This window comes from Tenrec ecaudatus, chromosome 8, assembly GCF_050624435.1.
Source record: "Tenrec ecaudatus isolate mTenEca1 chromosome 8, mTenEca1.hap1, whole genome shotgun sequence".
Lineage (NCBI taxonomy): Eukaryota > Metazoa > Chordata > Mammalia > Afrosoricida > Tenrecidae > Tenrec > Tenrec ecaudatus.
The window spans coordinates 42,443,234-42,470,273 of NC_134537.1; the positions used below are offsets into that span (position 1 = coordinate 42,443,234).

At 49.9% G+C, this 27,040-nt stretch overlaps 1 protein-coding gene across 1 annotated transcript in view; it reads right to left on the minus strand.

The window, feature by feature from the left end:
• Positions 1-5,190: 5,190 nt before the first annotated feature.
• Positions 5,191-27,040, minus strand: part of KALRN (kalirin RhoGEF kinase) — a 727,411-nt gene continuing 705,561 nt past the window's right edge. Inside the window, exons 53-60 of the mRNA XM_075556312.1 lie at positions 26,497-26,668; positions 24,307-24,428; positions 23,792-23,923; positions 20,726-20,890; positions 17,316-17,394; positions 10,435-10,635; positions 6,770-6,908; positions 5,191-5,736 (exon numbers count right to left, since the gene is read on the minus strand). Of these exons, the coding sequence (XP_075412427.1) occupies positions 5,191-5,736; positions 6,770-6,908; positions 10,435-10,635; positions 17,316-17,394; positions 20,726-20,890; positions 23,792-23,923; positions 24,307-24,428; positions 26,497-26,668 (1,556 nt within the window). The remainder of the gene's footprint in view (positions 5,737-6,769; positions 6,909-10,434; positions 10,636-17,315; positions 17,395-20,725; positions 20,891-23,791; positions 23,924-24,306; positions 24,429-26,496; positions 26,669-27,040) is intronic.

A 27,040-nucleotide genomic window follows, 5' to 3' on the forward strand; every position in this document is an offset into this window, starting at 1 on the left:
ATTAGCTTGGGTCTATGAAGCCTCAGGAGTTGGGCTTTGCAGCTTTCGGTCATTCTCTCTTCTCAGCTATGCTTGCTGTCCCAAAGACCACTTATCCAACCAAAGCCAAAGGACAAAGTTCATCATCAGAATAAGTATGACCACATTTTAGAACCTTCCAGCCAACAGGCAGATAGGAACATACAGTAGCCCATGAGCATGGATTTCAGGTTTTCTGTAAATATCCCTCGGTGATGGAAAGTTGTATTGTATCCAGTGATTGTGTAACCCTCGCCTCTAACTCTGATATAAATTAAAAATGAAGAAGAGATGCTTTTCATAGGAAGTATGGCCATAGGATAGGAGTCCTGGTGGCATAGTGGTTACGCATCAGGCTACGATCTGCAAGGTCGGCAGTTCAATACCACCAGCCATTCTGATGGAGGAAGACAGGGCTATCTACTCCTGTAAAGAGTTAGTTTTGGAAGCCCACAGGGACAGTTCTACCCTGTCCCGTGGAGTCCCTGTCCGTCAGCATAGACTCTGTGGCAGTGAGTTTTGAGTTTTATGGCCATAGGATATTTCTGTAAATTTCTTTTCAGGAGTAGCATCACCTGTTAACAGTGCCCCGTGCCAGACACAGACTCCCCCTCTTTAACCCTTCAGAAGTCACGAAAGAACAGAGAGCCACCGCATTTTCAGAAAATAACATCGGCGCCTCCCTTTTGTGGTGGTGAAGCGTGTATGGACTCTATCGTACCCTACTCTCCCAGGGTTTAATAATTCATCGATCCCTAGATTTTAAATGATCAGGAACATTTATATTGCAGCACAGAAAGCTTGCACCATGTTTTCCTTCCTAGCTTAGCCTCTGTAGAGAGCCTCCCACACCGACACCCGCCCCCCAAGACGGGAACAAGTCCCATACGCCTCTCCATTGGCCCCCTGAATAAGGACGAGGTGAGTGTGTACTTGGCTCGACTGTAAATGTGTGGGACAGAGTTTTAGTTCGTACACAGAAATGACCCCTCTTCTGTTCATAACCTATTTGCTCCTGAATTTCCTTGCTCTTCCAAATAGTCCAGAACAAAGGAAGGAACGTAGGGCGGCACGCTATTACCCCGACTGTGGGAAAGCAGCCATGTACTCCGGAAAGGCCTGAGTGTTGGGAAGAAAGAAAGAGTCAAGGTTCTCTTTTCTCCCAGTATCAACAGTTCAATTCACCCGCCTCTCGTCCTGTCTGGTTGTGAGGCTCAGAAGGGCCTGTGGTCTCAGGAGATATCGTACTTTCGTGCCTGCCCTCAAAGTGAGGAAATTCAATTCTGCTGTTTGGGTTCTACTCTGCCCACTTTTCGGGGGCGTAAAGCCTGAGGAGGGCGTGCTGGGTGCTTTGGAGGGCCTCTTCGTTCCCCTGGCTGCTGTCAGGGCTGCTGGGGGGAACAGTCATGCCGGTCAGACTCAGCTCTCCTAATCCTGTTCTGTAGAGTACTTTTTAAAGGATCGAAATAAGGCCCAATCACATGTAGACCAAGAATACCTCGTACCTCTAATGAAAAGCCATATACAGATTTTAAATCTTAGGAGTTTTCACATAGTATCTAATATGAATATTGAAAACCTGGAATGTTCAAAGTTACTATCAATCATAAAATCCATAGCACTGGCAGTGTGTAGCACTTAAAAAACAGTATAGGCATTCAACTGTGGTATTTTCTCAGCATTCCTAAGAGATTAATGCCTTCCCTCTTTCCCTCCCTAACGCCCATTTTACCAATGGAGACATTTGGGGCAGAAAAAACCAAGACTGACTTTCTGTAAGAAAGGATGAATCTGGAATAGCTGAGGTCAAACTCACACTCCTGGCCTCAGCCTATAGTCAAAGATTTCCTGTCAAACACATTTTAAAAAAAGAAAAAAAGGAAGGTTGAAATCTCACTCACTCTAAATACAATGAACTCCTTTATCTCCCATCCTCCTCTCTGAAAGGCACTACTGTTTATAAAGGCTGTGAGCCACAAAGCAATGAAGCCGGCTTCCCCTCTCCTTCCCCTGCTCCCATGGAGACAGATAGTTTATGGCTGTGAGACCTGAAAGACACCTCCAATATTACTAATTTTTTTTCAATCTTCTGTTCAGCTCTGAGTCAATATAAATCTACTTAATTTGGAGTATTTGTGTACAGGGGTGGGTGGGGTAGGGGGAGACGTATGTAAAAGATACAATAAATTGTTATACTTTTTTCTTATATGGGTTGTCTCGGATCTTTGCCTTCTGTATATATCCCATCCTTACCCAAAATGGAATGAAATAAAACGACCATATGCAATGAATATAAGCCATGCGAGGAACTTGTGACTTTAATCAACATTAACCCTCCCCCCCCCCATTAAGACTTGAAATATGCTCTCATTCCTGGTTAAGTAAGGCATGACTTCAAGAACGGTCTAATCAGAAATGGAATAGTTTCTCCTCTCTCCAACTCTCAGCCACCAGGTAAGGGACATCTCTCTGTTCAGGGCAAGTGAGAGAGAATCTTGCAGATCCTTCTGCCCTGGGGACAACTGCCCACAAGGGCAGCCTAAATGGATGCTATTCACCCCCAACCGAGGGTACTTTGAACTTGCTAAGGAGGCGTCTTGAACCAAGACCAATGGTCGTATTGCTTTTGAGAACGGCCAGAAGCTTTGCAAACAAGAAGCCTGCTTACTACTTCTCTTGAGTTAATCAAACCATAGAAAATATATCCCCCTTCTCTCGGGGCCTCTATGAAGTTTATTCTAAGGATTCCATTTTGGCTTCAGTGAACAAAATCCTATTCCTTTGTTATTTCTTTGGCCCACCTCTCCTTTCGTTCGCATTGCCTCACATTTCCCAGTGAGTGTTCTCGGGGAGGGAGCTCAGGGAAGCTCACAGCTCAACTTGGATGTGGACGTTCCGGCTGGAACGTTCGCCGACTGCGCTCTTTTAACAACGCATTCCCGCTAGAGCCGTGGCCCTAGCCCTGACACTCGAGCGGAATCGCAGCTGGCCACCTACATGGTCTTTGAAACTCGAAAGGGCTCAGCAGGGGGCTCTTCAGTCATCCACAGTGGACAGACAGACCTCGCCAAGCCACGGGTGGATATTTGGATTTCTCATCATCTACAATCCAGCCATGACAAGCCCTCTGGACCAAGTGTCTTTCTTATATGCTACATACCACAATGAACACATGTTCACTAAAGGCTTTTAGTAAACATGTTTACATGTCATATGTAAACGTATTTGTACATACATACAGGTTCGAATGAAGAACATGGAGGATTAGCGGAGAGAGCTTTGAAAGAGTTAGACCTGGTAGCTCAGGGCCATTCAAACACTAGGAAACAAGTACAGTCTGAGTCGGTTTCCACATTTTTGGTTAATCCCCGAATACTAAGTGCTAGCTACTCTTATTGCTTGAATGTCCTACTCATTTATCAATATAGAATCTTGGATGAGGCGGGGCGGAGGGTGGATGAAGATGGCAACGTTCAAGTCCACGGGGCAGGAAGGGTGGTTCTGAATCTGCATTTCCCTGGGGGGGGGGGCCTTTTCTCTAGTAAAGTCAGGCTTCTGTCCGCCTTTCCCTTCCCATGTCGGCAGATGGGTCGTTCTGGTCCCCGCTTCACAGACTCTCCGCTCGCACCCTGTGCAGGAGAAGACGTCCTCGGCCCTGCTGTGGGCGAGCAGCAATGCCACGAAGCCCGATTTGGACCAACACTTGAGTGCTATTTGAAGATACTTTCTGCATCATGCCAACTTTCAAAACATCTAGAAAACCAAGGGGGGGATCGGATGCAAACTCAAACACAAAACTGCCCTCCCACTCCAAACCAACAAGCACACACACAAAACAACAAAACCAAATGCCATAAAGTGCCCGTTTTTCTTTCTCCCCCCCCCCCCTACCCCGAGGAAAACGAGGGCAGTGAAGAATAATCTTGTGTTCGGAGTAGACAGTCGAGAGCAGCATTGGTCTCAAAGTATAATTCAGCCTTTTCGTCCCGTGCGATCCCAGCGCTGTGTGGTGGTGGGCGCGGCAGTCTCAGCTGGGCTTCGGTGTTCCGGTAGGGTGCTGTGCCAGGTTTTGCTCCCTGACTTCAGAAAGGACTTGGGACCAGGCCTTTATCAAAGGCCTGTATGGCTGCCTCCTTTTTGGTAAGCACCCTTAGCTTCGAGACGGAGTTAGAAATAAAGCACACCAACTTTCTGAGGACAGTATTCTACAGTTGTAGGGGGAAAAAATCAGAAAGCCTTAGTGTTTTGTTCATCAGAACTGCAGGAAAGGTTTCCACGTGTCGGATTCCCGGACAATGCTGACTGTGTTCCGACTGACTTCCCGCAGGCTTTCCCGCGGGCGGACGGACTGAGCTGCAGTGAATTGGGGGTTAACTTTTCGTTGGCAGAGCCTCTGTGAATCAATCACCTGTGACAGCGAGGAGAAATCTTGTTCAAGGATCGCAAAAGAGGGTCGTTGCTTCCTCCTACTGCACAGGTTTGGGTCAAAGATTTCTGTACAAGATTTATAAAATGCTCTAAAAAACGTGCTGTGGAATTGTGCTTAGTCAAAACTCTGTACTGTCTGGCCTCAGAACATAGACTGCCGTCTTCCCCAGAGCACGCCAGGCATGTAGGATGGGCTTCATCTCTTTCTATATTATAAAACTCTGAAACCTGAGTGGGATCTATCACACGGGCACGCGTAGATGCATCCTGTTAGGAAAGGCTAGCTCAGGCATCCACCGGCAACAGCTGACACACATGACATCTCTGCGATATCAGGCTTGGGGCTTAAAAGGGCAGCCAAGGTGGAAATCCTTCTGAAGTCACTCTCATTGGCTTAGGGCTTGTCCCAGTTTGGAATTCAGGGTGAATTAGTTTGTAATAGCTCATGGAAGTCTCTTGCTCTCTTCGACACCCTCCACCCGCCCCAATCCCCCACCCCCTTGATCAATTCTGCCACTCTGCAGCTTTCTTTCTTCACGCCCTCTTCTGGAAAGCCCCCCGGGGTTCAGGCGATTTCCACTGCTGCTCCGTGACCCTGCATTGCCAGTGGAAAGGGTTAGGGGTGCATCTCCCATGCGGAGGGCTGCCCGCGGAGACACACCGACGGAGAACTATTTACAGACACCTGCCGTCTCTTTGGCTCCCACCACACGTGTCTGCGGACCCTCCGGGCCGGCCCGACGGCTACGTGCCTTGGTTCACCCGGTTGACGATGTAGCCCTTGACGTTGGGCACGGGACGCACGTCGTTCTGGTGCCTGCGGCGCTCCAGGAAGCCCGCCAGGCGGGAGGTGTCCAGGGGGACTTTGGAGTAGCTGCCGTTGTGCGGCTGCAGCCAGGGATGCTGCAGGCAGGTGGCCGCCGTGGGCCGCCGGCGGAAATCTTCCTGCAAGATCACGTTGATGAAGTCCCTGGCCGCGTTGCTCACGCCGCAGAAGTACTCGTGCGGGAAGCTGAAGTCCACCCTGCACACGTTGATGCACGTCTCCTCTTTGCTCTCATCCAGGAAGGGCGAGACCCCGCTCAGCATGACATAGGTCAGCACCCCGATGCTCCAGATGTCCGTGCCCAGGGACACGGGGATGCCTTGGATGACTTCGGGGGCAGCAAACTCGGGGTTCCCCAGGAGGTGGTGGATGTGGAAGTGACCGGAGATCTGGACGGCATCTTCCAAGTCAATGAGCTTCACTCGCGGCACTGGGATGCGGAGGTCAATGAGCAGGTTTTCCGGCTGTGGAGACCCAAGAGGGCAAGGGAAGAGAAGGCAAGGTCAGCTCGCTCTTGGGACTTAGCAGCGGGGCAGGCCCGAGGTCAAGCCTGGTTTCGGCTACTTTTCGATAAAACCTGCACCTGTGCTCTGGTACCTAAACGACTGTGTTCCCAGGGACACCCAAAACGCTTGAAGCTGACTTCCTATATTCCAAATGTCTCTGCATCATGAAGGAGACCTGCGGGTGTGGCCGGTGCGTGCTGGTCAGCACACTGAAACCACCAGGCACTCCCTGGGAGAAAGGCTTAGCTTTCCACACCTGGAAAGAGTGACGGCCTTGGAAACCCACAGGGGACAGTTCTACTCTGTCCTCTGGCGTCGCTCTGATTAGAATGGGGTTTTTTTGTTAGACCCAAATGAATGTAATGTTCATTATTAGAAATCCCCAAACCTGCATGGATTTATCACACTGCGCATGCGTCTGCTATTGGGAGACGCTCTCTACGCTGTCTGAGCGGGAACCGCGGGTATGCAGGAGGTCTCTGTGACATAGGATAATACCATGTTGGAAACTCCCACCGCAGAATGCACAGGAGACGTCCAGGGGCCCCACACTCCCGGTCTGGGTGTTTGACAGTGAAAATCAAGGCTTCTTATCTACCCGTTGCTTGGGGATCAAGTCAAGGAAAGAATAAATGATTTGTTTGGGAGAACGCGGGCTTCTCTCTGAGTGCCATGAGACAGACACCTGTTGTTCTCCTGCAGTGATGCGGACCCCCAGGATCACGGGCCTCCCCGAGTCAGACTCGTCTGTAACGTCAGATCACACGTGCAAAAGCGTCCCTCCCTTCTTCCACCCAGGGGAGATTTTTACTCTGATGGTGTTCGCATTCATTCAAGAACAACTCAAAGTCCATGGCAACCAAGCTTCTGAGGAACGTTTCTACATATTTGCATCTAAGCAAGTGGGAAGACTGCATTTCCTTCCCTCCAGGGCAATGCCCGGTACGCTGGACTCAGATGCTCCCCTGCAAGGGCACCCACGCCCTCTGACCTTTATGTCCAAATGGGCAACCCTGCAGCTGTGTAGGTACTGCAGCGCCTCCATGATGTCCCGGATGTAGAAGGCGACCTTCTCCTCCATCAGCTCATCATGATTCATAAGGTAGTCCAGGAGGCGGCCATCGTCCATCCTGGAAGTAGGAAGGCAAAGGAAATATGTTTGGAAAACCACGGGAGAATCACACACACACACACACACACACACACACACACATGCATACACACACACGGACCTGTTAGAACTCAAAGGTGCTCTGGCTCCCTATGAAAGGTGGAGATAAATGCAACATCACAGCGCGTTTTTTTTTTTTTTGGTTAGATCCAAATGAATGTAATGTTCAGGACAACAGCAAAAGAGAAAAAAAAATCATGTGTTGTGCCTCATGGGAGAAATCCACGTATCTCGTGTAAAACACATTCCATTTGTTGGCAGGGGAAAGGGCCGCCATCCCTTAAAGAGGCTGCATCACAAACTCAATGGGAAAAGGCCATCAGCCACGTTCTAAACAACTAACCGGAACTGGGAGGCTACGGGAAGCCTCACCTATGTTCTGCACACTGCTATTATTTGTTACGTTTTAGTTGGAGAGAAGCAGAAAGTGGATCAAGTTTGTCCCTGGCCATCTTGGCCCTGATGGAACCCTTTCCCTTTGGGTCGACTTTCCAACCTTAAGCGTTGTGACTGAGGACATGGCACCAAAGGCCAGCCAGACTCGGGTTTCAGGCCTGGCTCTGCCACTTACCACCAGCTGGGGGGCTTTGGGAGGTGGCGGACAAGCTCTGCATTTTGTCTCTTCATCTTTCAAGTGGGATCATCCTCACCATCATACCTACTGCACTCTGCGGACAGAGTGCGACCCCAAGCATATGCGAATAATGTGTAGCATGAGCAGGTCCTCAAGGAATGATAGCTAGTTTACCTCGGGGACAGAGAAAATGCCCGGCAGTTATCTGGTAATGTGTAAAACCAAACCAAACCCACGACCGTGGAATCAGTTTTATCTCAGGAGACAGGAAAGGACTGCCCCTTAAGGTTTCCAAGAATGCCAGACTTCACAGGGGATGGTAGCCTCGTCTTTCTCCCAAAGAGCTGCTGGTGGGTTTGAACCATCAGCCTGAGAACTAGCAGCCCAACATCTAAGCCACAGGCCACACTGGGTAGTCGGAGGCATCTTCCCAGGAAATGTCCAGGGAAAACAGAGACGACCCTGGCCAGGTTTTCGCTCTCTTTTCCAGCACATTCCTTCCTCTCGGACTCTTCTGCTACTTTCCGTGACAGGAGCAAAGGCTGGGCTCCATGAAGGCGGATCTTTGCTTCCCTCAGACCACCTGGAGGTAGAGTCAAACGAAACACCAAACTCACTGCCATCAAGCCAATTCTGACTCAGTGGTACTATGGGACAGCATAGAACTACCCCGAGGGTTTCTGAGATTGTAACGCTTTAGGGTAGTTGAAAGCCTACCCAGGCAGGCTGATGGTTTCGAACTGCTGACCTTGCAGTTAGCAACTCATGATGTCACCAGGGGTCGAATAGGGGACGTAAAGGTAGAGCAGGCCTGACCTTATGGGATCCATCCTCCGGAACCTCTCAGAAGGCTTACAGGAGCAATGTAACAGTAGCACTGCTCCTAGACCAGAAAGTCTCAACCACCAAGTTCACCCGGGGACCTTTGGGATAATGCAGAAATCCAGACTCTACAGGACAATCAGAATCTCAATCACCCAGAAACTCAAGGCCAGCCCTCCAGAAGGCCACCCACAGCCACAGCGTAACCAAGACGGCACAAGATTTAGCTCTGGCACAGAGTCCTCCACAAATCCCCCCTGGACCAGGACCAAGACCAAGCCAGGTGCCTGTCCCAGTTCTCCCAGCAAACCTTCCCGAGGTGTGTCTATCTTCAAAGTATCCATTCGTCTATTCGTTTCCTCACTAGACTGACAACTACATCTTTTCCTCTTTGCCGCCCTCACCCTACCTCGGGTCTACACAGCGGGTGGCACACACAAGTGGGTGCTCAGTCGATGCTTGCTAAACTCATTTCACGTGGTCTTCATCTTACGTCATGCTGACAGCATCCTTGGGAAGTGGGGCTAACTCTTCAGACATCACCGGTGAAGACCCAGAGAAGAACTACTTCTGCTGCCCAAGTCACAGGGGGACAAGCCCAGATCCTTCATGCCCAGAACAGCTTCTTCCTGTCGCCCTGTTGCCGCCTGGTGGAATCACCCCCTTCTCTCAGAGTGGGCAGGGGAGCTGCGCTTCATGGCCATCCCTGCACGCTCAGGCATGACCTAACGTGGTCTCTTGTACCCAACATGGTGTTTGCCTGGAGTTAGGATGCTCCCAACCACCAGGCCAGGATCTGAGCGGCTGTTTGCCGGTCTTTTGTGTGTGAAATGCAAGGTGACAATGTACTGGCCCCCACCCCGCGGGGCAAACTGCTTCACCAAAGGACTACAGATGGCAACAGGGTTGGTCTGGTCGCCTGTGTCTTCTTCAATCTACTTGAAAAAAGTACCCAAAGCTATTTGCGTCTTGACTTTCTGTTTTCACTAGAAATGAATTTATGCTAAGTTGGGGCTTCCTTGAAGCACCTCAACACATGTCTAGATGAACAAACCCACGACAGTCCGGCTATAATGCCACTTAAAAGACATCTGCGGAGGTCTTTTTCTATGACAAGGATGGGTCCCTGCGGAGCCACACAGAGCACTGGTCTTGGGTGGACATACCTTCTCTCTAGGAGAGGGGCCTATTTAAACCCAAGCCCAACCCCCAAACTAAAAAAACAAAAACCTGAATTAAACTCACTGCCAATCGAGCCAATTATGACTCATGGTGACTTCATATAACTTTACAGAACTGCCCCTGTGGGTTTCCAAGCCAGTAACTCTTTACGGGAGCAGAAAGCCCCGTCTTTCCCCCAAGGGGTGGCTGTTGGTTTCAAACTGCTGACCTTGTGGTCAGCAGCCCTTCTCATAACCACTATGGGTCTCTTTCCCACTCTTGTAATAACCTTTCTGCCAGGGTCCAGGACTTCTGAACGAATTCTTGCCTTGAGCCTCCCGAAGATGTCCCTAAACCATACAGTCTGCTCTCTGGTCTTAGCCTGGGCAGTAGATAGAGAATAAGACCTCGTTGCCCTACTGGATCAACAGTGCCATCCGGCTGGCTCGAACATCTGCAGTGAGGGGGGTGTTTGGAGGTGTGGCTCCGCGCAAAACGGAGACGTTGGGATGGTAGATTCCTGATGCTATGGCAGTGGTTGACGTATCAACCGCTCGCTCCCATTTCCACTCCACCTCTGTCAGGAGCCTGCCATCAGCACCCTTTCCTAACTTTCTACACAGCCCAGGAGTCCACCATAGAAACAAATAAATAACGAGGAAATTGGAGTGAGAGAGATACGGGTTCCATTTGCAGCTTCACTTCCTGGCTATAAGGAGCTCCTTATTCTACCTTCCTTAATCTTGTTTCTTATCCAGCGAAAGGAAACAGCATTTCTATCAAACCAGGGGGCCGTGCAGGCTGCAGACAGAGCTGTATGAGCGAGGACACACTGTCTACCATGTTGCCAACATGCTGGCCAATCATGGCGGACAAGAGATGCCCCAATGCCTGGGGACCTCCTTAGAGACATGGCGCCTGCACTCACAGTTCCAAAATCAGGATGTAGGATGTGGGGGACTCGTAGGTGTCGTGCAGAGTGATGTACTGCGGGTGCTGCAGGTGCTGCAGGAGGGCGGCCTCATGGGCGGCCTGCTCCTTCTTCTTCATTTTCTTGCTCACAAATTTCACAGCAACATCCTTGCGGGTAGCTTTGTGAATGCACTTCTTCACGATGGAGAAACGGCCCCTGGAAAGCAAAGGAGAAAGAGTGGTTTGTAGACAGGCATGCACCGGGAGGGCATCCTCTTAACCTGGAGGTTCGTGCTCTCTTATGAGGAAGCTGACTTTTCTACATTTTTCAGCTAGCCCACTCTCCCTCCCCCGCAGCATTTTAGGATTCCTTGAGCTGCAGACTCATCGTCTTGGCCAGAGGTTCTGCTTTCCTTTCGAAAGTAGCCTGTGTGACGGAAAGTGCGGCAATGAAAACAGTAGAGAAAAAGGGAGTCTGCCGTGTGATCGTGTTACGACCTTCTTTCAGGCGGCGAGGTGTTCGTGTTATCGTTTACTCCTTGTCTTTTTACTGCAAACATTTTGAATGCACTCAAAAATCAGCTCAAACAGGACAACTCCCTGCCATCGAGTCAGTGCCGAGCCTCACAGCGACTGCATAACGAAGGGAAGAACCCGGTGAACCTGTGCGTCCCACAACCAGTTCTCAGTCACATGCTGCCACACCTTTCTATTTCCCACAATATTTTACAGCCAAATCCTGAACTCCTTTGATTTTATTCCGAAATCCTTTGATCACAAGATGAGTAGTCCCGGTGACATAGCCAGGTAATCCCTGGACAGCTACCTGCAAGATCGTGTTGGCGATTCAAGTCCACCAGTCACTTTTTAGGAGAAAGATGCAGCCGTCTGTCCCTGGATCATTTTCTAGCCTCAGAAATCCTATTTCAGGTCAATGTGAGCTGCAATTTACACGATGGCAGTGGACTTTTTAGTTTTGCTTTTAATTGACCTTTGTCATTATTGAAAAAGATATAACTGCCATGCCTTTATCATATTTAACTAAATTCGCAAGCTTACTGCCACCGAGTTGATTGTGACTCACGGCGATCCTATAGGACAGGGTAGAAGTGCCTGTGTGAGTTTTCGAGGCAGTTAACTCTTTACAGGAGTAGAAAGTCCCATCTTTCTCCCACAGAGCAGCTGGTGGTTTTGAACTGCTGACCTTGCAGTTAGCGGCCCAACTCATAACCCACTACGCCACCAGGGTTCATTCCTCAATGGCTCCCAGTCTCACCTGGAATCCTATGGATGGTCGTGAGCGAGCTAATGAAAAGCGATGGAAGTAGAGAAGGGAGCATCAAAGCCATGGCTAAGCCCTGTCCATCAAGCTTCCTAACCCACGAGCACTGTTCTAACGGAAATGGGTGCCGCTGGCCCCGAGGCAACCCCTATGTCCTCCAACTGACCCCTGACCCGGCTCTGCTTACCAAGCCACTTTCTCACCGCCTTCCCTCACCTACCGACTGTACAGATTTGCCTGCGAGAAGAGAGAGTGATCACTATTAAAAGATGGGTCCGACATATCTAGTGGAACACCAATTATGTCCTGCACATCAGACCTGACACAGTGAGCAAGTACGAGGTCAAACGGCAGGTCTGCTTTTACATTATAAGTATGTAAGTTGTAAGTCTGGCTTTTGACAACAGCCTCTGAGGAGTTTGATTAATAGAAGTCACTCACTTCAAAGCATGTTAGCTTCAGGAGAACAACTACCTGCTTGTGGAGCTCTGGAATTTTGGAGCCAGGTCTGGGTAATGTTACCTTAAATTTTTATAAGGATGACTTTTATTTTTTGTCCAATGTATGCATTCTTTTGACTTAAAAAGTCATAGTTTTATTAATTTAGTAACAAGGGTTGCTACTAAAAACACACAAACACCAGTAGTCTCTGATCCTCTCACACCAACACTTATTTTCTGTCCCTTAGAGGATGATTCATATATCAGTTTAATATATTTTAATGAAATATTTTGGTATTTGCTTCTCTGATTCTAAATGGAAGGAGTCTTGGTAGTGTAAAGGGTTATGTGCTGGGCTGTTAACCCACAAGGTCAGCAGTTTGAAACCACCAGCTGCTCCTCTGGAGAAAGACGAGGCTTTCTACTCCTGTAAGGAGTTACTGACTCAGAAGCCCACAAGGGTAATGAGCTTGGGTTTCGGTCCTTCAAACGGGAGCCTTGGTGGCACAGCGTGTGATGTCTTGGGCTGATGCCACAAAGTCAGTACTTGAGAAGCATCAGCGCTTCAGCCACCTGCGTCACCACCGTATAGTTCTGCACAACTAATTTTGGAATGAAGTCACGGCGGCAACGAGAGTGGAAAAGCAACAGGGATTCCTCTGTCCTTCCCAAGACACTTGTCCTTGTTCGGTGCTGTCGAATCAGTTCCAACTCATAGTGATTCGATGTCCAACAGGACAAACAACGCCTGGTCCTGGACAACACCTGAGTCCATTGTTGTAGCTACCGTGCCAATCGATCGCACGGAGAGTCTTCCTCCCTTTTTGCTGACTCTCTACTTGTGGGAGTTACATCATCTGGTGTCAGTTTGGGATTGAGAGGATGAAGAGTGAAGGGGTGGAGTCTAGTCTGTCAATCAGATCATAACCAATGAGGCCTCTGTGTGGGCACGGCCTTCTCCTAAGGATTCTGGGAACTCCTGTATTTCCTCCTTGGAGGCAGGAGACACTTCTCATTCTCTGCTCACTCACTGAGAAACGCTCTACTAACAAGACACATGGTGCTGCGCCCTGGGAGCTGGAGAAGCCACATGGACCTACCCTGATGCAACCAGACCTCTGGAGTCGGAGAAGCCATGTAGAGACCCCTGCCAGCGCTGCGATGCTTACACCACCACTGGATCTACAAGGCTTCCAAACCACTGGCCTGTGATCCTCCTGCATTCAGCATCACTGCATGTGTTTCGTGAGTCTGAAGCGGATTTTATAGATTGGTATCAGACATACAAGCTAATATTGGACTTATGGACTCAATCTGGAGTGGGCTGGACATTTTCTCAATATTCAATTGCCCTTGTATATAAACCGCTTTCTTATATACATATGCATGTCTATGAATATGTTTCTCTAGTCAACCCAGAGTAACACACTACTTTATCATGTCCATGTACAGGTTCCACACGAGCACAATGAAGTGTCAGGGAATCCATTCTTCTCAATGTGGACATGGACCCCACTTGTGTGGTGTTCATACATATTGTTCCACAATCTCCACATTCTCTTGGCTCACTTTCCATTGGGATGGGCACGAAGAGGAATCTCTTCCAGTCAGTTGCTCAGGCAGTTGTCTTCCACATTTCTTGGCCTTCAGTCAGCGAGAGCTGCCGGCACTGCACTTCTTTGTTGAAACATCTCACGTGGTCGTGCGTCAACCCTTGCAGTTTCCTTTATTTTTTTGCCAAATGACTTCAGAGTAGCTTGAACGTCTTCTTCCTTCAATACCATCAGTTCTTGAAAATATGCGGAATGTGTGGGTGTTGATGGTTCTTTTTAGTACGGTGATTCTGTACACTCTGTGCATCTTCTTTTGATGCCTTTACCCCGAGAATCCTTGAGGATTGCCGTTTAGGCTTGCTTTAGGAGCTCCATTCATGTTGGCTACTTTACATTCCAAAGGAAATTTAATTTCAGCATCTCTTCCGACATCCGCTTTAGTCTCTTCTTTCCTTCCTGGTTTTTTAAAAAATGACCTTTGTTCTCTTCATGTGTCAAGTGGTCAGGTTGTTATCCCATAGCTCAGGTGAGCTTCGGTCTCAGTGCTCAGGGCATCCAATAGATTTCTGAGGTAGCCTCTAAACTCACGTGGCATATACTCATTCTTTGGCTACTCTGGACTTGAATTTACTTCTAAGCCCTTGATGGTGTATTCCACAGTCAGCCTCTGGTCTTGTCCTGACCGATGACATTGAGTTTCTCCACCTCTCTCACCACAGATGGAGCTGATTTGATACCTCTGCATACCACCTAGTAGGGCCCACATGGTTAGTCATCATTTATGTTATTGGGAAAAAAGACTCCTTTTTGTAGTCCTGTAGCTAGAAAGGTGGGCTTCTTTCTCCCAGTGGCTGCTCTTCAGGTCACTGATTTGGCCCGTCCTTGAACCAAAGATGAAAGATCAAGAAGGAAACAAGCAAGAAGCTCCTGGTCACTGTGGTGGTCACTCTTCAAATTTTCACTTCCCTGTTTTTCACGTTTCAGAATCTCCAAGCAGTTTTTGCTTTGTGCAGGGATTGCTGTTGTGGTCATTGGAGAGAAACTCGCAATGAGTTGATCCCACGCTGACCTGGAGGTTGGTTCATTTTAAAATTTAGATCCTCAAAAGTATACACTTCACTCACTTTTTTCATTATCCAATATTTCACATTCACGACAATAGCAGAAAACTATTCAGCTCATTAACAACATACGCCTGTCAGGAGAGGATGCTCAGGTAAGGCTGAGAGTCACGCTGCCTGCGATGGCTAAGGTTGTGTCAACTGGCCCGGGGCCAGGCTACCCGGCGGTTTGACAGTTGTGCAATGATGTCACCTCGCAGTTAGGTCATGATAGAATTTGCCAGAGATAGAATAATGTAGTCATGCAACATTTTGTGACCTGCTGTGGTCATCCTCGATTTTGCAAAATGCTGGATGTTCACAGCAAGCGGACCTGTGGAATCTAACCGTGTCGGCGGGTGAGGAAAGGGTGGAGTGTGGAAGCGCTGAGTCTGATGGTTGGAGCTTATCAGATTGGTGTTTATTGTGGCAGGATCTGACCTGAATGTCTATTTAGGAAAACTTCAAAATCTTTACGCTTTTCTTCACAGGCTGGTCAGAATCCGCAGAGAATGATTCTCGGGTTTCTTGCCTGAGAGTAAAGCACGGGTTGTCACCTCTGGAAGCCCGGTGAACAGCAGAACTGGAGTTGTTGGTCGGCAGCGCACTTGGTACTGCTCTGCTCCCTCGACTTCACCTAGAATCGCCCAGAACACCAGCACTCTCTTTGACGCTGTCCGGGGAATAAGCCTCTAGTCTTGTTCTGGGGGGAGCACAGTTGTACAACTGCAAAAAGCTGGGGACAGCAGGGGTGAACTCAGAGTCACAACTTCTCACAGATATTTTGAGCCAGACCTTCCAATTCTAGAATCTCCTCTCCATTTATGTCTGTGGTAGTTACACAATCTGGTGTCAACTTGAGGGTATTAAGAGTGAAGGGGTGGAGTCTAGCCTGTCCATCAGGTCACAGCCTGATGCCTCCTGGTGGGTGTGGCCTTCTCATGAGGATTCTGGGAACTTCCTCTCTTTGTAATCATCATCTTCATCACGATTGCATGAATTTCCCCAGCCTTTCCCCCTTGGGCCACACAAATGGTGGGGGGGGGGAGAGCTAGAGTTTATATTTGATGGACGGTACTGCCGTAAAGAGTAACGAGTCACTGTGTGCGCCAGTGTCTGTCCCTCCATGGGCCACAGTGGTCCCATGGCAGAGCAGCCTGGCCAGCGGACCACAGGCCTGCCTGCCACCTCCCTCCTGCTGCAGTGTGCCACCTCGGAAGGGCATGGGACACTCTCCCCAGCTTGAGTCTGAGGAGAAATACAGAATCACCTCTGACCCCTCGATTTGCCAAGTCAACCTTCAGGCCCCCCTTTCACGTGGGACTCTATTTAGTTTAACATCTATTTTGTTGCAATTAATCTATGAGCAATTACTGTAGGTTACCTCTTGTGCAGGACTTTAATGTTACACATAAATAAAGAAATGCTCAGGTTTGGTTTGGTTCTGCCGGGAGTGGCGAGTGGTGGTGGTAATGAGTTACATTGTGACTCCTGCCTAAGAAGCCTTTCCCCCAAACCCTCTGTCACAACCGTCTCACTTAATGACATTTACTCGGCTTCACTAAGCATTAGCACTCTGAGAAGGAGGCGATGCTAACGGCCCAGAGTTCGGAGACGGTCTCTTGTGTATTCATCCAGGGTGGGTGGGAGACGGCAGGATTTACCCATCTTCTCTCCTGAACATCACCTTGAGGTCAGTCATGGGGATGAATCCCCCTTTTGTGTATTCCCCTCCACTATTTTGGGGATGTACATAGCTTTTTCCCCATCATATCCCCGCCCCCCGCCCCACCAAAGACACACCAACCGTGGTTGGGTTAGAAACAGTGGTCACACAATTCATGTGTTTAACACAGGGACATATAAAGACAACAACCTAGGAAAACCCTCTGGGCCACTTCTGCTCGCCCATCGAGGGCCCTGTGAGGAGGAAGTGGCTTGGTGGCATAGAATAACAAGAACCTAACAATTAGTGACGGTGCCTTCTTGGGAAGAACACAGAGAATTTGCGGCAAGGATGTACTTCCGCATAAAGCAAGTCTTCACCCAAACCAAGGAGTTCATCTCACACAGCTCGATGTTTCTGAATGCAATTAAGTTAGAAATAAGCCATAAAAGATAATTTAAAAATTTTTCATACATTTGGAAACGTTGAAAGCATTTCTATTGCACATGAACCAGTGGGAAAAGATGACAGCTGAACTTTTAAAAAGACTTAGAACTTGGTGGCGATAGAAAAGTCCACATCTCAAAACTTGGGCTGTGTGGCCAGAGGTCGAGGTGAAGAATCTTTGGAACCTTGAGCAGATGAGGAAAGGAGAAGGGCTGGACCTCGAGGGGTGAAGCATCCAACTGAAGAAGTCAGAAAAGAGCAGTGGATGGCACACACGAGCAGTATGTTTTCCTTACGGCAGAGACAATACATTTAGTACAAGCAACCGAAACAAACAAACAAACCACCCACACAACAAAGCTGTGAGCCTGACAGGATCTTGCTTCTCATTCATGGATGGATCCATTACCTTCCAATCTCATTCAGCTCCGTGTAAGCGGAGTCGAAATTGTCCTTCCAAGAAATGGTGGCGCCGTCCGCAGCAGCATCTTCGGAAGAGAAGAATCCCATTTGTGATAGCGGAGATGCCATGGAAGAACAGAGAGAGGGTTAACAGGAAAGCTCCCGGGGGAACGAACAGCAATTCTCTCCACGACGTACGGAGTCAGACTCGGGGAAAACGCAGCTCTCAGAAGGGTGCATCTTAAAAATATAACCTCCCAGGGGAAACGACATTACAGAGACAGGCTCCCTCTGGCATTTACTCAGACAAGGGAAGCGCTGGTCAACCGGAAAGGTAACTTCTTGATATTTTAAAATAGCAATTTGCTAGAAAGCAGAGAGAAATATATACTTTGAAACTATAAAAAAAGCCAGTGAGAACCAGGGCTGTTGGGAAAAGGCACTGGAGTCAAGTGGGGAGAGTTTAAGGCCGAGGAAAGAGCAGGAGAGGAATGTGCAGCAAACGTGCTGAAAGCTTATCTTTCTCCCCTCCCTGCCCTCAGTCGCGACTTGTACGTGAAATGATTGAACTTCACCCAAACTATGAGCTTAGGTAAAACTCTTGTCAAAAAAGCACAGAAACCTTTATTAGACAAACACGCACACGGGAAGCTATTGTTTGTCCACATAGCCTCCATCGAGGTCCCTTCAGAAGCAGTTTCTCTCTCACTAACATTTCCCTGAAGATCCCTGTGCTCTTCGACTGGGATCGTGAAAACAGCAGTTTTAGCATGCTTGAGGGACTCAAATCGTGTTCCTTTTCAAGGTTTGGGGAACAAAAAGAAGCTTGAAGGGACAGATTGTGGCTACAGGGAGGGAGCACGGCTTCTCAAGGTCAATGAAGTTCTCATGAGCCAGCCCTCGAGATGCTTGTAGAATGAGAAGAATGAGGTGCATTGTTGGGAGGGGGTTAAAAAAAGGCTTTGGCCTTTCCTGTTTTTTCCCAATGTTCTACTTCCTTAAAGTGTCTTTCTAACAAGCTCTGTGACCACCCCGTATGCTCTGAGAAAATGTGGGAGTCACCCTCGGGGAGAGTCCCCGTCTTAGCGGACTTCTCCGCTTCAATGGACCTGGCCAGCAGATCCCCTCGGAGTCCCTGTTTTGCCTGGACCTGCTTGTGAAGGCCCCTGAGGAGACTAGCCAGGAGTCCTGGTGGCATAGTGGTGATGAGCAAGGTTACGCTCCAAAGGTCCACAGTTTGAAACCCCCAGCAGCTCTGAGGGAGAAAGGTGGGCTTTCTCAGAAACTCACCGGGACAGTTCTGCCCTGGTCCCACAGGGGTGCCCCTGGGTCAGCATCGGCTTGACAGCAATGAGTTTGAGGGAGGAGACAAAGGCACGTGTGTCACTGAGAGACCCTGTCAGCAGTCGTCCACTGATCGCAGAGGCACGTGGAAGCAATTGTTGTTCATGTGTGTCTTGGTTGCAATACCTTTTCACTTACTCTCTGAGGTAGTTAGTTTATTGTGCCAACCTGGCCGATAAACACATGTGGGGTTAATTGAAGGGCAGAGGGATAAATGGCTCGGTGAGCCTCGCCTTTCTAGTTCTTGGGTCTTTTGCTTTCTGATGGTGGGACGAGGGTACAGCTTCCTTAGCCAGTTCCCTGCTTCAGCTGGCAAGGCTCACTTCCTGCAAGACATCCCTGAGGAGCAGCCACATGGAGACCCCTGGCAGTGCTGAGATGCTTACACGCTCACTGATCCGGCTTTCCTCCTGCAGTCAGCATCATTGCGTGTGTTTTGTGAAATGGAGGAGGATTTTGTGGATTGGTGTCAGACATGTGGGTTAATGTTGGATTTGTTGGCTTGGGCAGCACTGGATTGGGATGTTTTCTTGATGTGCACTTACCCTTTATAGAAACTCTCTCTTATACATGAGTCTCTATGGATTTGTTTCTCTAAAGTACCCAGACTAACACACTCTTGTCTGATTAAAAGCCTGAGTTGATTTTTTGGCTCCTGCACAGTTTTCAGTCAAGGAAAGTTCTACTTTGTCATATGGGGCCACCAGGAGTGAGTCAACAAACAATATGTATATAACCTGTTCACTCAGTGGTGGTGATTCACACACACACACACACACACACACCTGAGAGCACACGTGCCCACACGCAAGGTCCACAAGTAGCAAAAATGAAAGGAGTCATTATTTCTGGGCAGCATCCAGTTAAGGGGCTTGTGGGGAGAGGTGCCAAGCCAGCAGCACAGACCCAGAGCTGCCCATGCCACAACATGACTAAGGTGGAGGGAGGCTGATCCACATGGAATCTGGAGGAAATAGAGACTAGGGCCAAGGTTTCCCAGGGAGTCACAGGCCTGTGGGAACAAAGGCACCGGATGGGAGCTGCAGTGGGGAGGAATGGGGAGCACTTTTGAATTCAGCTTTGGAAGGAGCATGTCGCCCAGGCCCTCTAGGGACCCTGAGCTCCCCTTAACTGACAGAGATGCAGGCCCCCTGTCTCTGAGTGCAGGGACTGGGATGCCAGGCCCCTCATCTGCTACCAACCTCCTCACAATACACAGACACCGCCGCCGCCGCCCCCCACTCACGCTACCTGAAACCTCAGTTTTGGGGGCTTCCTTGTGCAACAAGTCTCAGATACTCTCCGGACCAAGCAGTCTTGGTGAGAGAGCGGAGGCTGTTCTCCATGGAAAGGGGGGAGGCGATCCTCTCCCATAAGGACTCAGCCTTCCCTGTGGAGCAGTCCCTCTGCCCTAAAGGGTCCCACTATGGAATGCAGGGGGTTCCATTAGCTACAAAGCTCATGGCCATTGAGTGGGTTTTTACTCACAGCAACCCCGTCTAGGGTTTGGATGACTGTAGATCTTTATAGACACAGTCAGCCTCATCCTTCTCTCAAAGAGCCCCTGGTAGGTTTGAACTGCTGACCTTGTGGTGAAAAACTTCCCTGACAGTATTACAAGGTCTCCTTAGTTATCTGTGCCCCTTAATTAGTTTCTCAGTGAATCTACACCCTGTGGGGGTGGGGTGGAAGGGGTTAGCAGAATGATCAAGTTTTCTTTTGGGATGAAATCCTTCCACCGGGCTGCATTCCTCCCTCATGTAAAGTTGTCTAGGGACCGTTGCTAAAGCTGAGGGACAGACTAGGGAGAGGTCACTCCTGCTTGCCCGTCTCAGTTTCTGGAAACACAGACGGCAGTCTGGGAGTTGTCAGCAGGCCCAGGGGTTAGGCCTGGCCCCAAGACGCTTTGCCCCACAGTGTATGGGAAAACTCTTTGTGCGGCCTCTAAGACCCTACTGCACTGAAGCCACCACGCCGAGCAGGTTACCACTTGGCTGGGTGACCTGTCACACCCATTGTGCTAGGTGCCTGGCCATCCACTGCCTGGGGGGCCCGGGCTTGGCTGGGGCTCACCGTATTCCGGAAGTCGCACAAACTCTGAAGGCTCGCTGGGAAGGCTGATCCCCCAGGGGTTACTGGCACTGACTCTGAACTGGTAAGGACACCCAGGACTGAGGTCTTCAATGACGAGGTACGTGTCCAAGGTCGAAGCGACAGACTGCTGCCAAGCCTGGGAACCTGGGCCGGTGTCCGAGGGGAGGAAAGGAGAAAAAGTCAGAGGAACATTGTTTCAAAGACCTTCAGCGCACAAAGAAAGGAAAACGGATACATGCCATTCCAGTGGCCGCTGTGGTCACTACATCAGGCCGGGCCTTGGAAAACCTGCTGCCCAGGCCTGGAAGGCCTTGGTTCCGCTCAAAGATCACTGAATATGATGGGGGGTGGGGGGGAACTTGCAGAAGCCAGATTTTTAAAAGATGTGCTCATGACACACGGAATGCAGGACCAGCAATGGGAGTAGTGATACCAGGAGGGTAGGGCAAGGGGGAGAGAGGAGGGGGGAAAGGGGGAACTGATCTCAATGATCGACACACATAACCACCACCACCCCCCCTCCAGGGGAAGAACAACAGAAACCATGGGGGAGGGAGACAGCGGTCAAGGTGAGATGTGAACATAATAATAATTTATAATCTAGAAAGGGGTCACGAGGGTGCCAGCAGGGGTAGGGAAAAAAGAGAGCAGATCCCAAGGGCTCAATAGCAAGTCAGTGTCTAGAAAAGAATGGTGGCAACATATGTACAAATATGCCTGATGCAATCGATGTATGGATTGTAATGAGTTGTAAGAGCCCCCAATGAAATGATCTTTTAATGCAAAAGAGTATTAAAAAAAAAAGATGTGCCTATAATTTGTTTACGTTAAAAGAAATGTGTGAGGGTGAAAGACGCTGGTAATGCAGGCTGCACTGAGAAGCACGGGGCTCATTTTTAATTGGGCCAAGAGAAAACACTGTGAATTAATTCTAAAAGGGGAGAAAGTAAGGCCAGGAAAGGTTACGCACTCCACTTCCTCCTGCGAAAACCAACGGCAGGGAGCGCCATGCACACACCCCACTGTGAGCGGGCTCTTCTGAGCGGAGGCGGTGCCCTTAACCTCAGGGGTGAAGACTGCAACGCTCAAGCTCAGCGCGAGAGTGCTGGCCCATAAGCCGGTGAGCGCTGCGGAGTGAACGTGAACTTGGAGGAAACGCGCCTGGGCGCCTGCGCGGGGAGACAGCATAGCGGTTCAAAGGCGTCAAGCCGGGCAGCTGTGAAGTCCTGCGGGACCGTTTAACACGAAAGACAGCACTACCATGAGGACGACAGAAGCTGGCGAGACAGACGTCCCAGGGAGGGCAGCAGGCGCATACGTCCCCAAACCTATCTCACCTACTGCCACCTTTTCAGGGGAAAAATAAATTACTCAGAGCCCTCGTGGTCATTAAAAACATTTGCACGACAGCCCGTCATCCAGGATGAAGTGCAGGTACCTGCTTTTGCAGCCACTCTGGGGCCCTGGCGGGGCAGTGGGTATGCTGCGTTGGGCTGCGACCCACATGGTTTGCAGTTCGAAACCACCAGCCGCTCCGAGGGAGCTCTCTACTCTCACAAAGAGCCACAGTCTCAGAAACTCACAGGGGGCAGTTCTGCCCTGTCCTGTAAGGTCACTCACTATGAGTCATAGCATCCTCTCAACAGCAGTGAGGGGATTCTGGATTGTCCCAGGTCCCCACAAAGGGGAAGGCTCAGAGATGTGCTCTTAATGACCAGCACTCCCTGGCGGCTTCAGATGTAGGTATTTTTCCTTGCCAGCATCCCAAGCTCAGTGGTTTCTGCTGAAGACTCTACGTAAATCGCAGGCACTTTTCTGAACGTCCTCAGCTTCGGCCTCAGCTTCCTCGTCTATGAAAGTGTCCTGCTCAGCCCTGTCTGAGTGACTGGCGTGTTAAGTGAGGCGAAGGCACTTGAAAACTGCCCGGATCATAGAGGGACAAGGGACCCCGTGTTTGCGATTAGAAGGCAGCTGTTCCTTCCTGTGTCTTCGACACAGGAGAAATGGCTTATTTAAGAGGTGGAGGCTCATAGTGTTGTCACCTTCTGAAGGGAAACTCAACTGTCTGCCGTCCAGTGGCTGCCGACTCACAGTGACCCTAGAGAACAAGGTAGAACTGCCCCTGTGGGTCTCTGAGGCTGTAACTCTTTACCGGAGGAGAGAGCCTCGTTTTTCTCCCATGGAGCAGCTGGTAGTTTTGAACTGCTGATCTTGTGGATCGGAGCCCACTGGGTAACCAATACACTCCCAGGACTCCTATTCTGAAGGGGGGGACAGGAGATAGAAAAAGAAGAGGAGGAGGGTCATTGTGAATGAGGGGGAGTGCGGAGTGGGGACCCAAAGCCCACCTGCAGGCAACTGGACATCCCCTTACAGAAGGGTCGCGGGGAAGAGACGAGCTAGTCAGGGTGCAGTGTAGCAATGATGAAACATAACTTTTCTCTAGTTCTTTAAAGATTCCTTCCCCACCCCAACTATCATGATCCCAATTCTACCTTACAAATCTAGCTAGACCAGAGGATGTACACTGGTACAGATAGGAACTGGAAACACAGGGAATCCAGGACAGATAAACCCCTCAGGACCAATGGCGAGAGTGGTGATACCGGGAGAGTGGAGGGAGGGTGGGGAAGAAAGGGGAACCAATTACAAGGATCTACATATAACCTCCTCCTTGGGGAACAGACAAGTGGGTGAAGGGAGATGTCAGACAGTGTAAGATATGACAAAATAATAGTTTATAAATTATCAAGGGTTAATAAGGGAGGGGGGAAGGGAAGGAGGGGGAAAATGAGGAGCTGATACCAAGGGCTCAAGTAGAAAGATAATGTTGTGAGAATGATGAAGACAACAAATGTACAAATGTGCTTGACACAATGGATGGATGTATGGATTGTGATAAGAGTTGTATGAGCCCCCAATAAAATGATTTAAAACGAAAACAAAAAACAATATGTAATTATATATTGTGAAATATTTATTTCTAATTACAAATAAATAAAATTTTGTCTTAAAAAAAAAGAAGAGGAGGAGGAAACAGCTCACCTTCTTCTCTGTACTCCACGGTGTAACCGGAAATGGTGCAGTTGCCTGTGCTGGAGGGAGGCAGCCAGCGGAGGATGACGGAGGTGCAGCTTCTCTCCTGGGCAATGGGGCGACTGGGGGCCGCGGGAACACCTGCAGGAGCAGCAGAGTCAAGCGCCATTTCTGCAGAACCTGACATGTGACACCAAGTTTGGTGCGCTCTGGACAAATGTTCTGAAGCCGCTTCTCGTACTTGCCCGCAATTGGCCCACCTGGCTCCAGGCTGGAAGAAGACCTGGAGCGAGCGGTGGACACACTTTGCTGGCCAGCGTTCTCCCTCTGGCTACATTCTGCACTTGGACATAAAAGTTGGCCAGGGAACTGCGGGTGAGGGGCGGGCAGCTCAGCGCAAAGACCCATCCCCTTCCCATTGACTAGACGTCCGTTATAGACGCTTTCCAGCGGATTCTTTCTTCCCCGGTCTCAGAGGCCCTTGGAACACCATGTACCACCGTTGGCCAGTAAAGAACCTGTACCTTGCACTTTGACGGTCGCAGATGTTGACGTGGTGCCGTGGTCGTTTGCTGCCACGCAGGTGTAGATCCCACTGTCCTGCGGCATCAGGTTGCATATCTTCAGCGTGATGTCACCCGAGTCACTAGGGACACAAAAGGAGGCCCTTCCAGCTCCAGTGTGGAGCTTCCTGTGCTCCCCCGCTACACCCCTGCTTAACAGACGCCCCAAACCGCACCCCAAGATGGATTGGCCTAGTGGCTACAACAATGGGCTGAAACATTCCAACAATTGTGAGGATGGTGTGGGCCCTGGAAGTGTTCTGCTGTGCTGTACAGGGGGCTGCTATGGGTCGGAACCACTTTGACGGTACCTAACACCACCTCCACTCTGTAGGAGCCCTGGTCGTGCAATGGATCCAGCACTGGGTCAATCAAGGCAAGGTCAGTGGTTCAAAACCATCAGGTGCTCCTCGGGAGATCCCATAAAGATTTACATACTCAGACACCCCCTATGGAGTCGGTCTAGTCTGTCCTCGAGGGCTGCTATCAGTCTGACTCAACTTGATGATCGTAGATTGATGCCCTCTAAGGTTGCTGGGTGAGTCCACCTGCTGGCACCAAACTCAGCCAGCAGTGACACAGAGGAGACACTTGACAATTACTCCCATAAAGATGGCAGTCGAGAAAACCCCGTGGAATGAGTAATTCTACCGTGAAACACAGGGGTTGCCATGAGTCAGGATCAACTTGCTGGGAACAGGCTTTGCTCTGCTTATTTATGCCTGTCCCTGTCTCCCAGATCCTGTCCTGGACTTCTAAGAGATGTAAGTACGCCCAGTTTCCTTAGAGAGACCCTGTGAAAAACTCAGTGAAACCAAGCTGAGAAAGGATTTTCCACAACGTGCTTGTCGTTGACTATTGGTGGGAAAAAGACCGTAGACTTGGCACACGGATGCTGAGCGGGGAATCCTGAGGCCCAAGATCTAATCCAGTGCAACAACCCACAACCCTGCCTCTCTCAACACCCCTTCCCTTCCACGAGAAAAATCCTTCTCGCCATGCCCATCTCTCAATTGTGCTGTCAATAATGAATGACTTTGGGAAAAAATGGATGCACTAAAATATGAAAATATTCAAGTATCTCAAATTCTGTATGTGGAAGGCTCAAATAATTATGTGATGGGTAAATTCTCCCACTATCCACTGGTCTTCCCCCTTGTCCCAGTTTAGGGCCCAGGAGGATCACACAGGAATACGAAGTGCTCTGAAAAGTTGGACCACTGACCCAGCTCACAGTGGGTCTCTCCGTTCTGTCCCCATGGGAGGGTGATCTTAAGGGTCCTCCCCACATGAGGACTTACTCAGCTCCACAGGCCGTTGATCGTTTATGAGCTGGCCAGGGTCTATGCTGTGAAAACCCAATCATGATGTCGATTCCCGTTTCACGTGCACGGAATGAAACGAATGAAGGAAAGTGTCTTGATGGCCTATTTTCCTTTCATGAATTTTTTAATAAACATTTCGGGTCTACTCCTGCTTGTCTCCTACTAGGGGAATCCACTGCACAAGACCTGTTTACCATGTGAACGAGCAAAGATGCCGCTCTGAGGCCTAATCCATATTTAGGGCGTCTTCAGGCCCCTCGTGTGCATGAGAGAGTTGGACAGCTAATAAGGAAGCCCAGAGAAGAAGCGCTACATTTGAATTCTGACATTGGTGAAGAATGGTGACAGCCCCACGAGCTGCCAATCTCTCTGGGAGGAAGTCCAGCCAGCACGCTCTTTAGAAGCGAGGCTGGCGAGAGCGGGTCGTATGTTGGCCAGGAAAGACCCGTCCCTGGAAAAGGCCTTGCTTGCTCAAGTCGAGGGTCAGTCACAGAGAGGATGAGGTGGATTGACAGGGTGGCTGCACCAACGGGCCCCAGCGTCAGGGCAGTTGTGAAGATGGCGCAGGACCGGGGGTGAGGTGGGGGGTGGTGTTCTCCTGCAACATAGGGTCTCGGTGAGTCAAAACCGACCCCGTGGCAGCGCTGGGGAAATGACCATGTTGGGCTCGGCCATCGTGTCTCTTCCTCAGGCTCTCTTCTAAACCAGGGAAAGTGTTGGAGCTAGGGTCAGTTGAGGCACAACCCTCCTCCCGGAAAGACTAAGCGACAGAGCAGAAGGGGCCTCCCGGGACCGTGCCAGGCCCATCGGCGTGGTAGTGGCTCACCAGGAGGAGACGGCGTACGTGGCTGAGCTGCTGTCCGTGTCCAGGATATTCTGGTCTGGACCCTTCCAGGTGATGGTGGGCTTTGGCCGCCCACAGACTTTGCACTGTAGGGTCACCGTGTCCCCAAGAAGGCAGGTCACATCCACCAAGGGCACAAGGAACTCTGGGGCCACTGTGGTCAAATCAACACACACCCCAAGGGTCAGAACAAAAAGCACACCACAACCATTGTATCCACCTCCACCCCCACACTCCCCACCCCTGCCCATGTTGGGTGACTCCGTTTGAAAGCCTTCCATCTGACCATCATCCGGGGCCCATCCCTGCACTGGGACCCAGTAATCGCTCTAATCTCATCCACCAGAGTCCTTTTTAACTGTCGTCTAACTTTTTATTCTCACATCAACAAAGGCCTCCTGTGGAAACATGAGGAAATGCAGATGAGCAAAAAGAGGGGGCTGGGGGAGGCTTTGCAGTGTCATGGACCAGAGGCAACTGTGTGGGCATTCTGCACGTACCCTTTCCAGGCTTGAGATAAACGGTT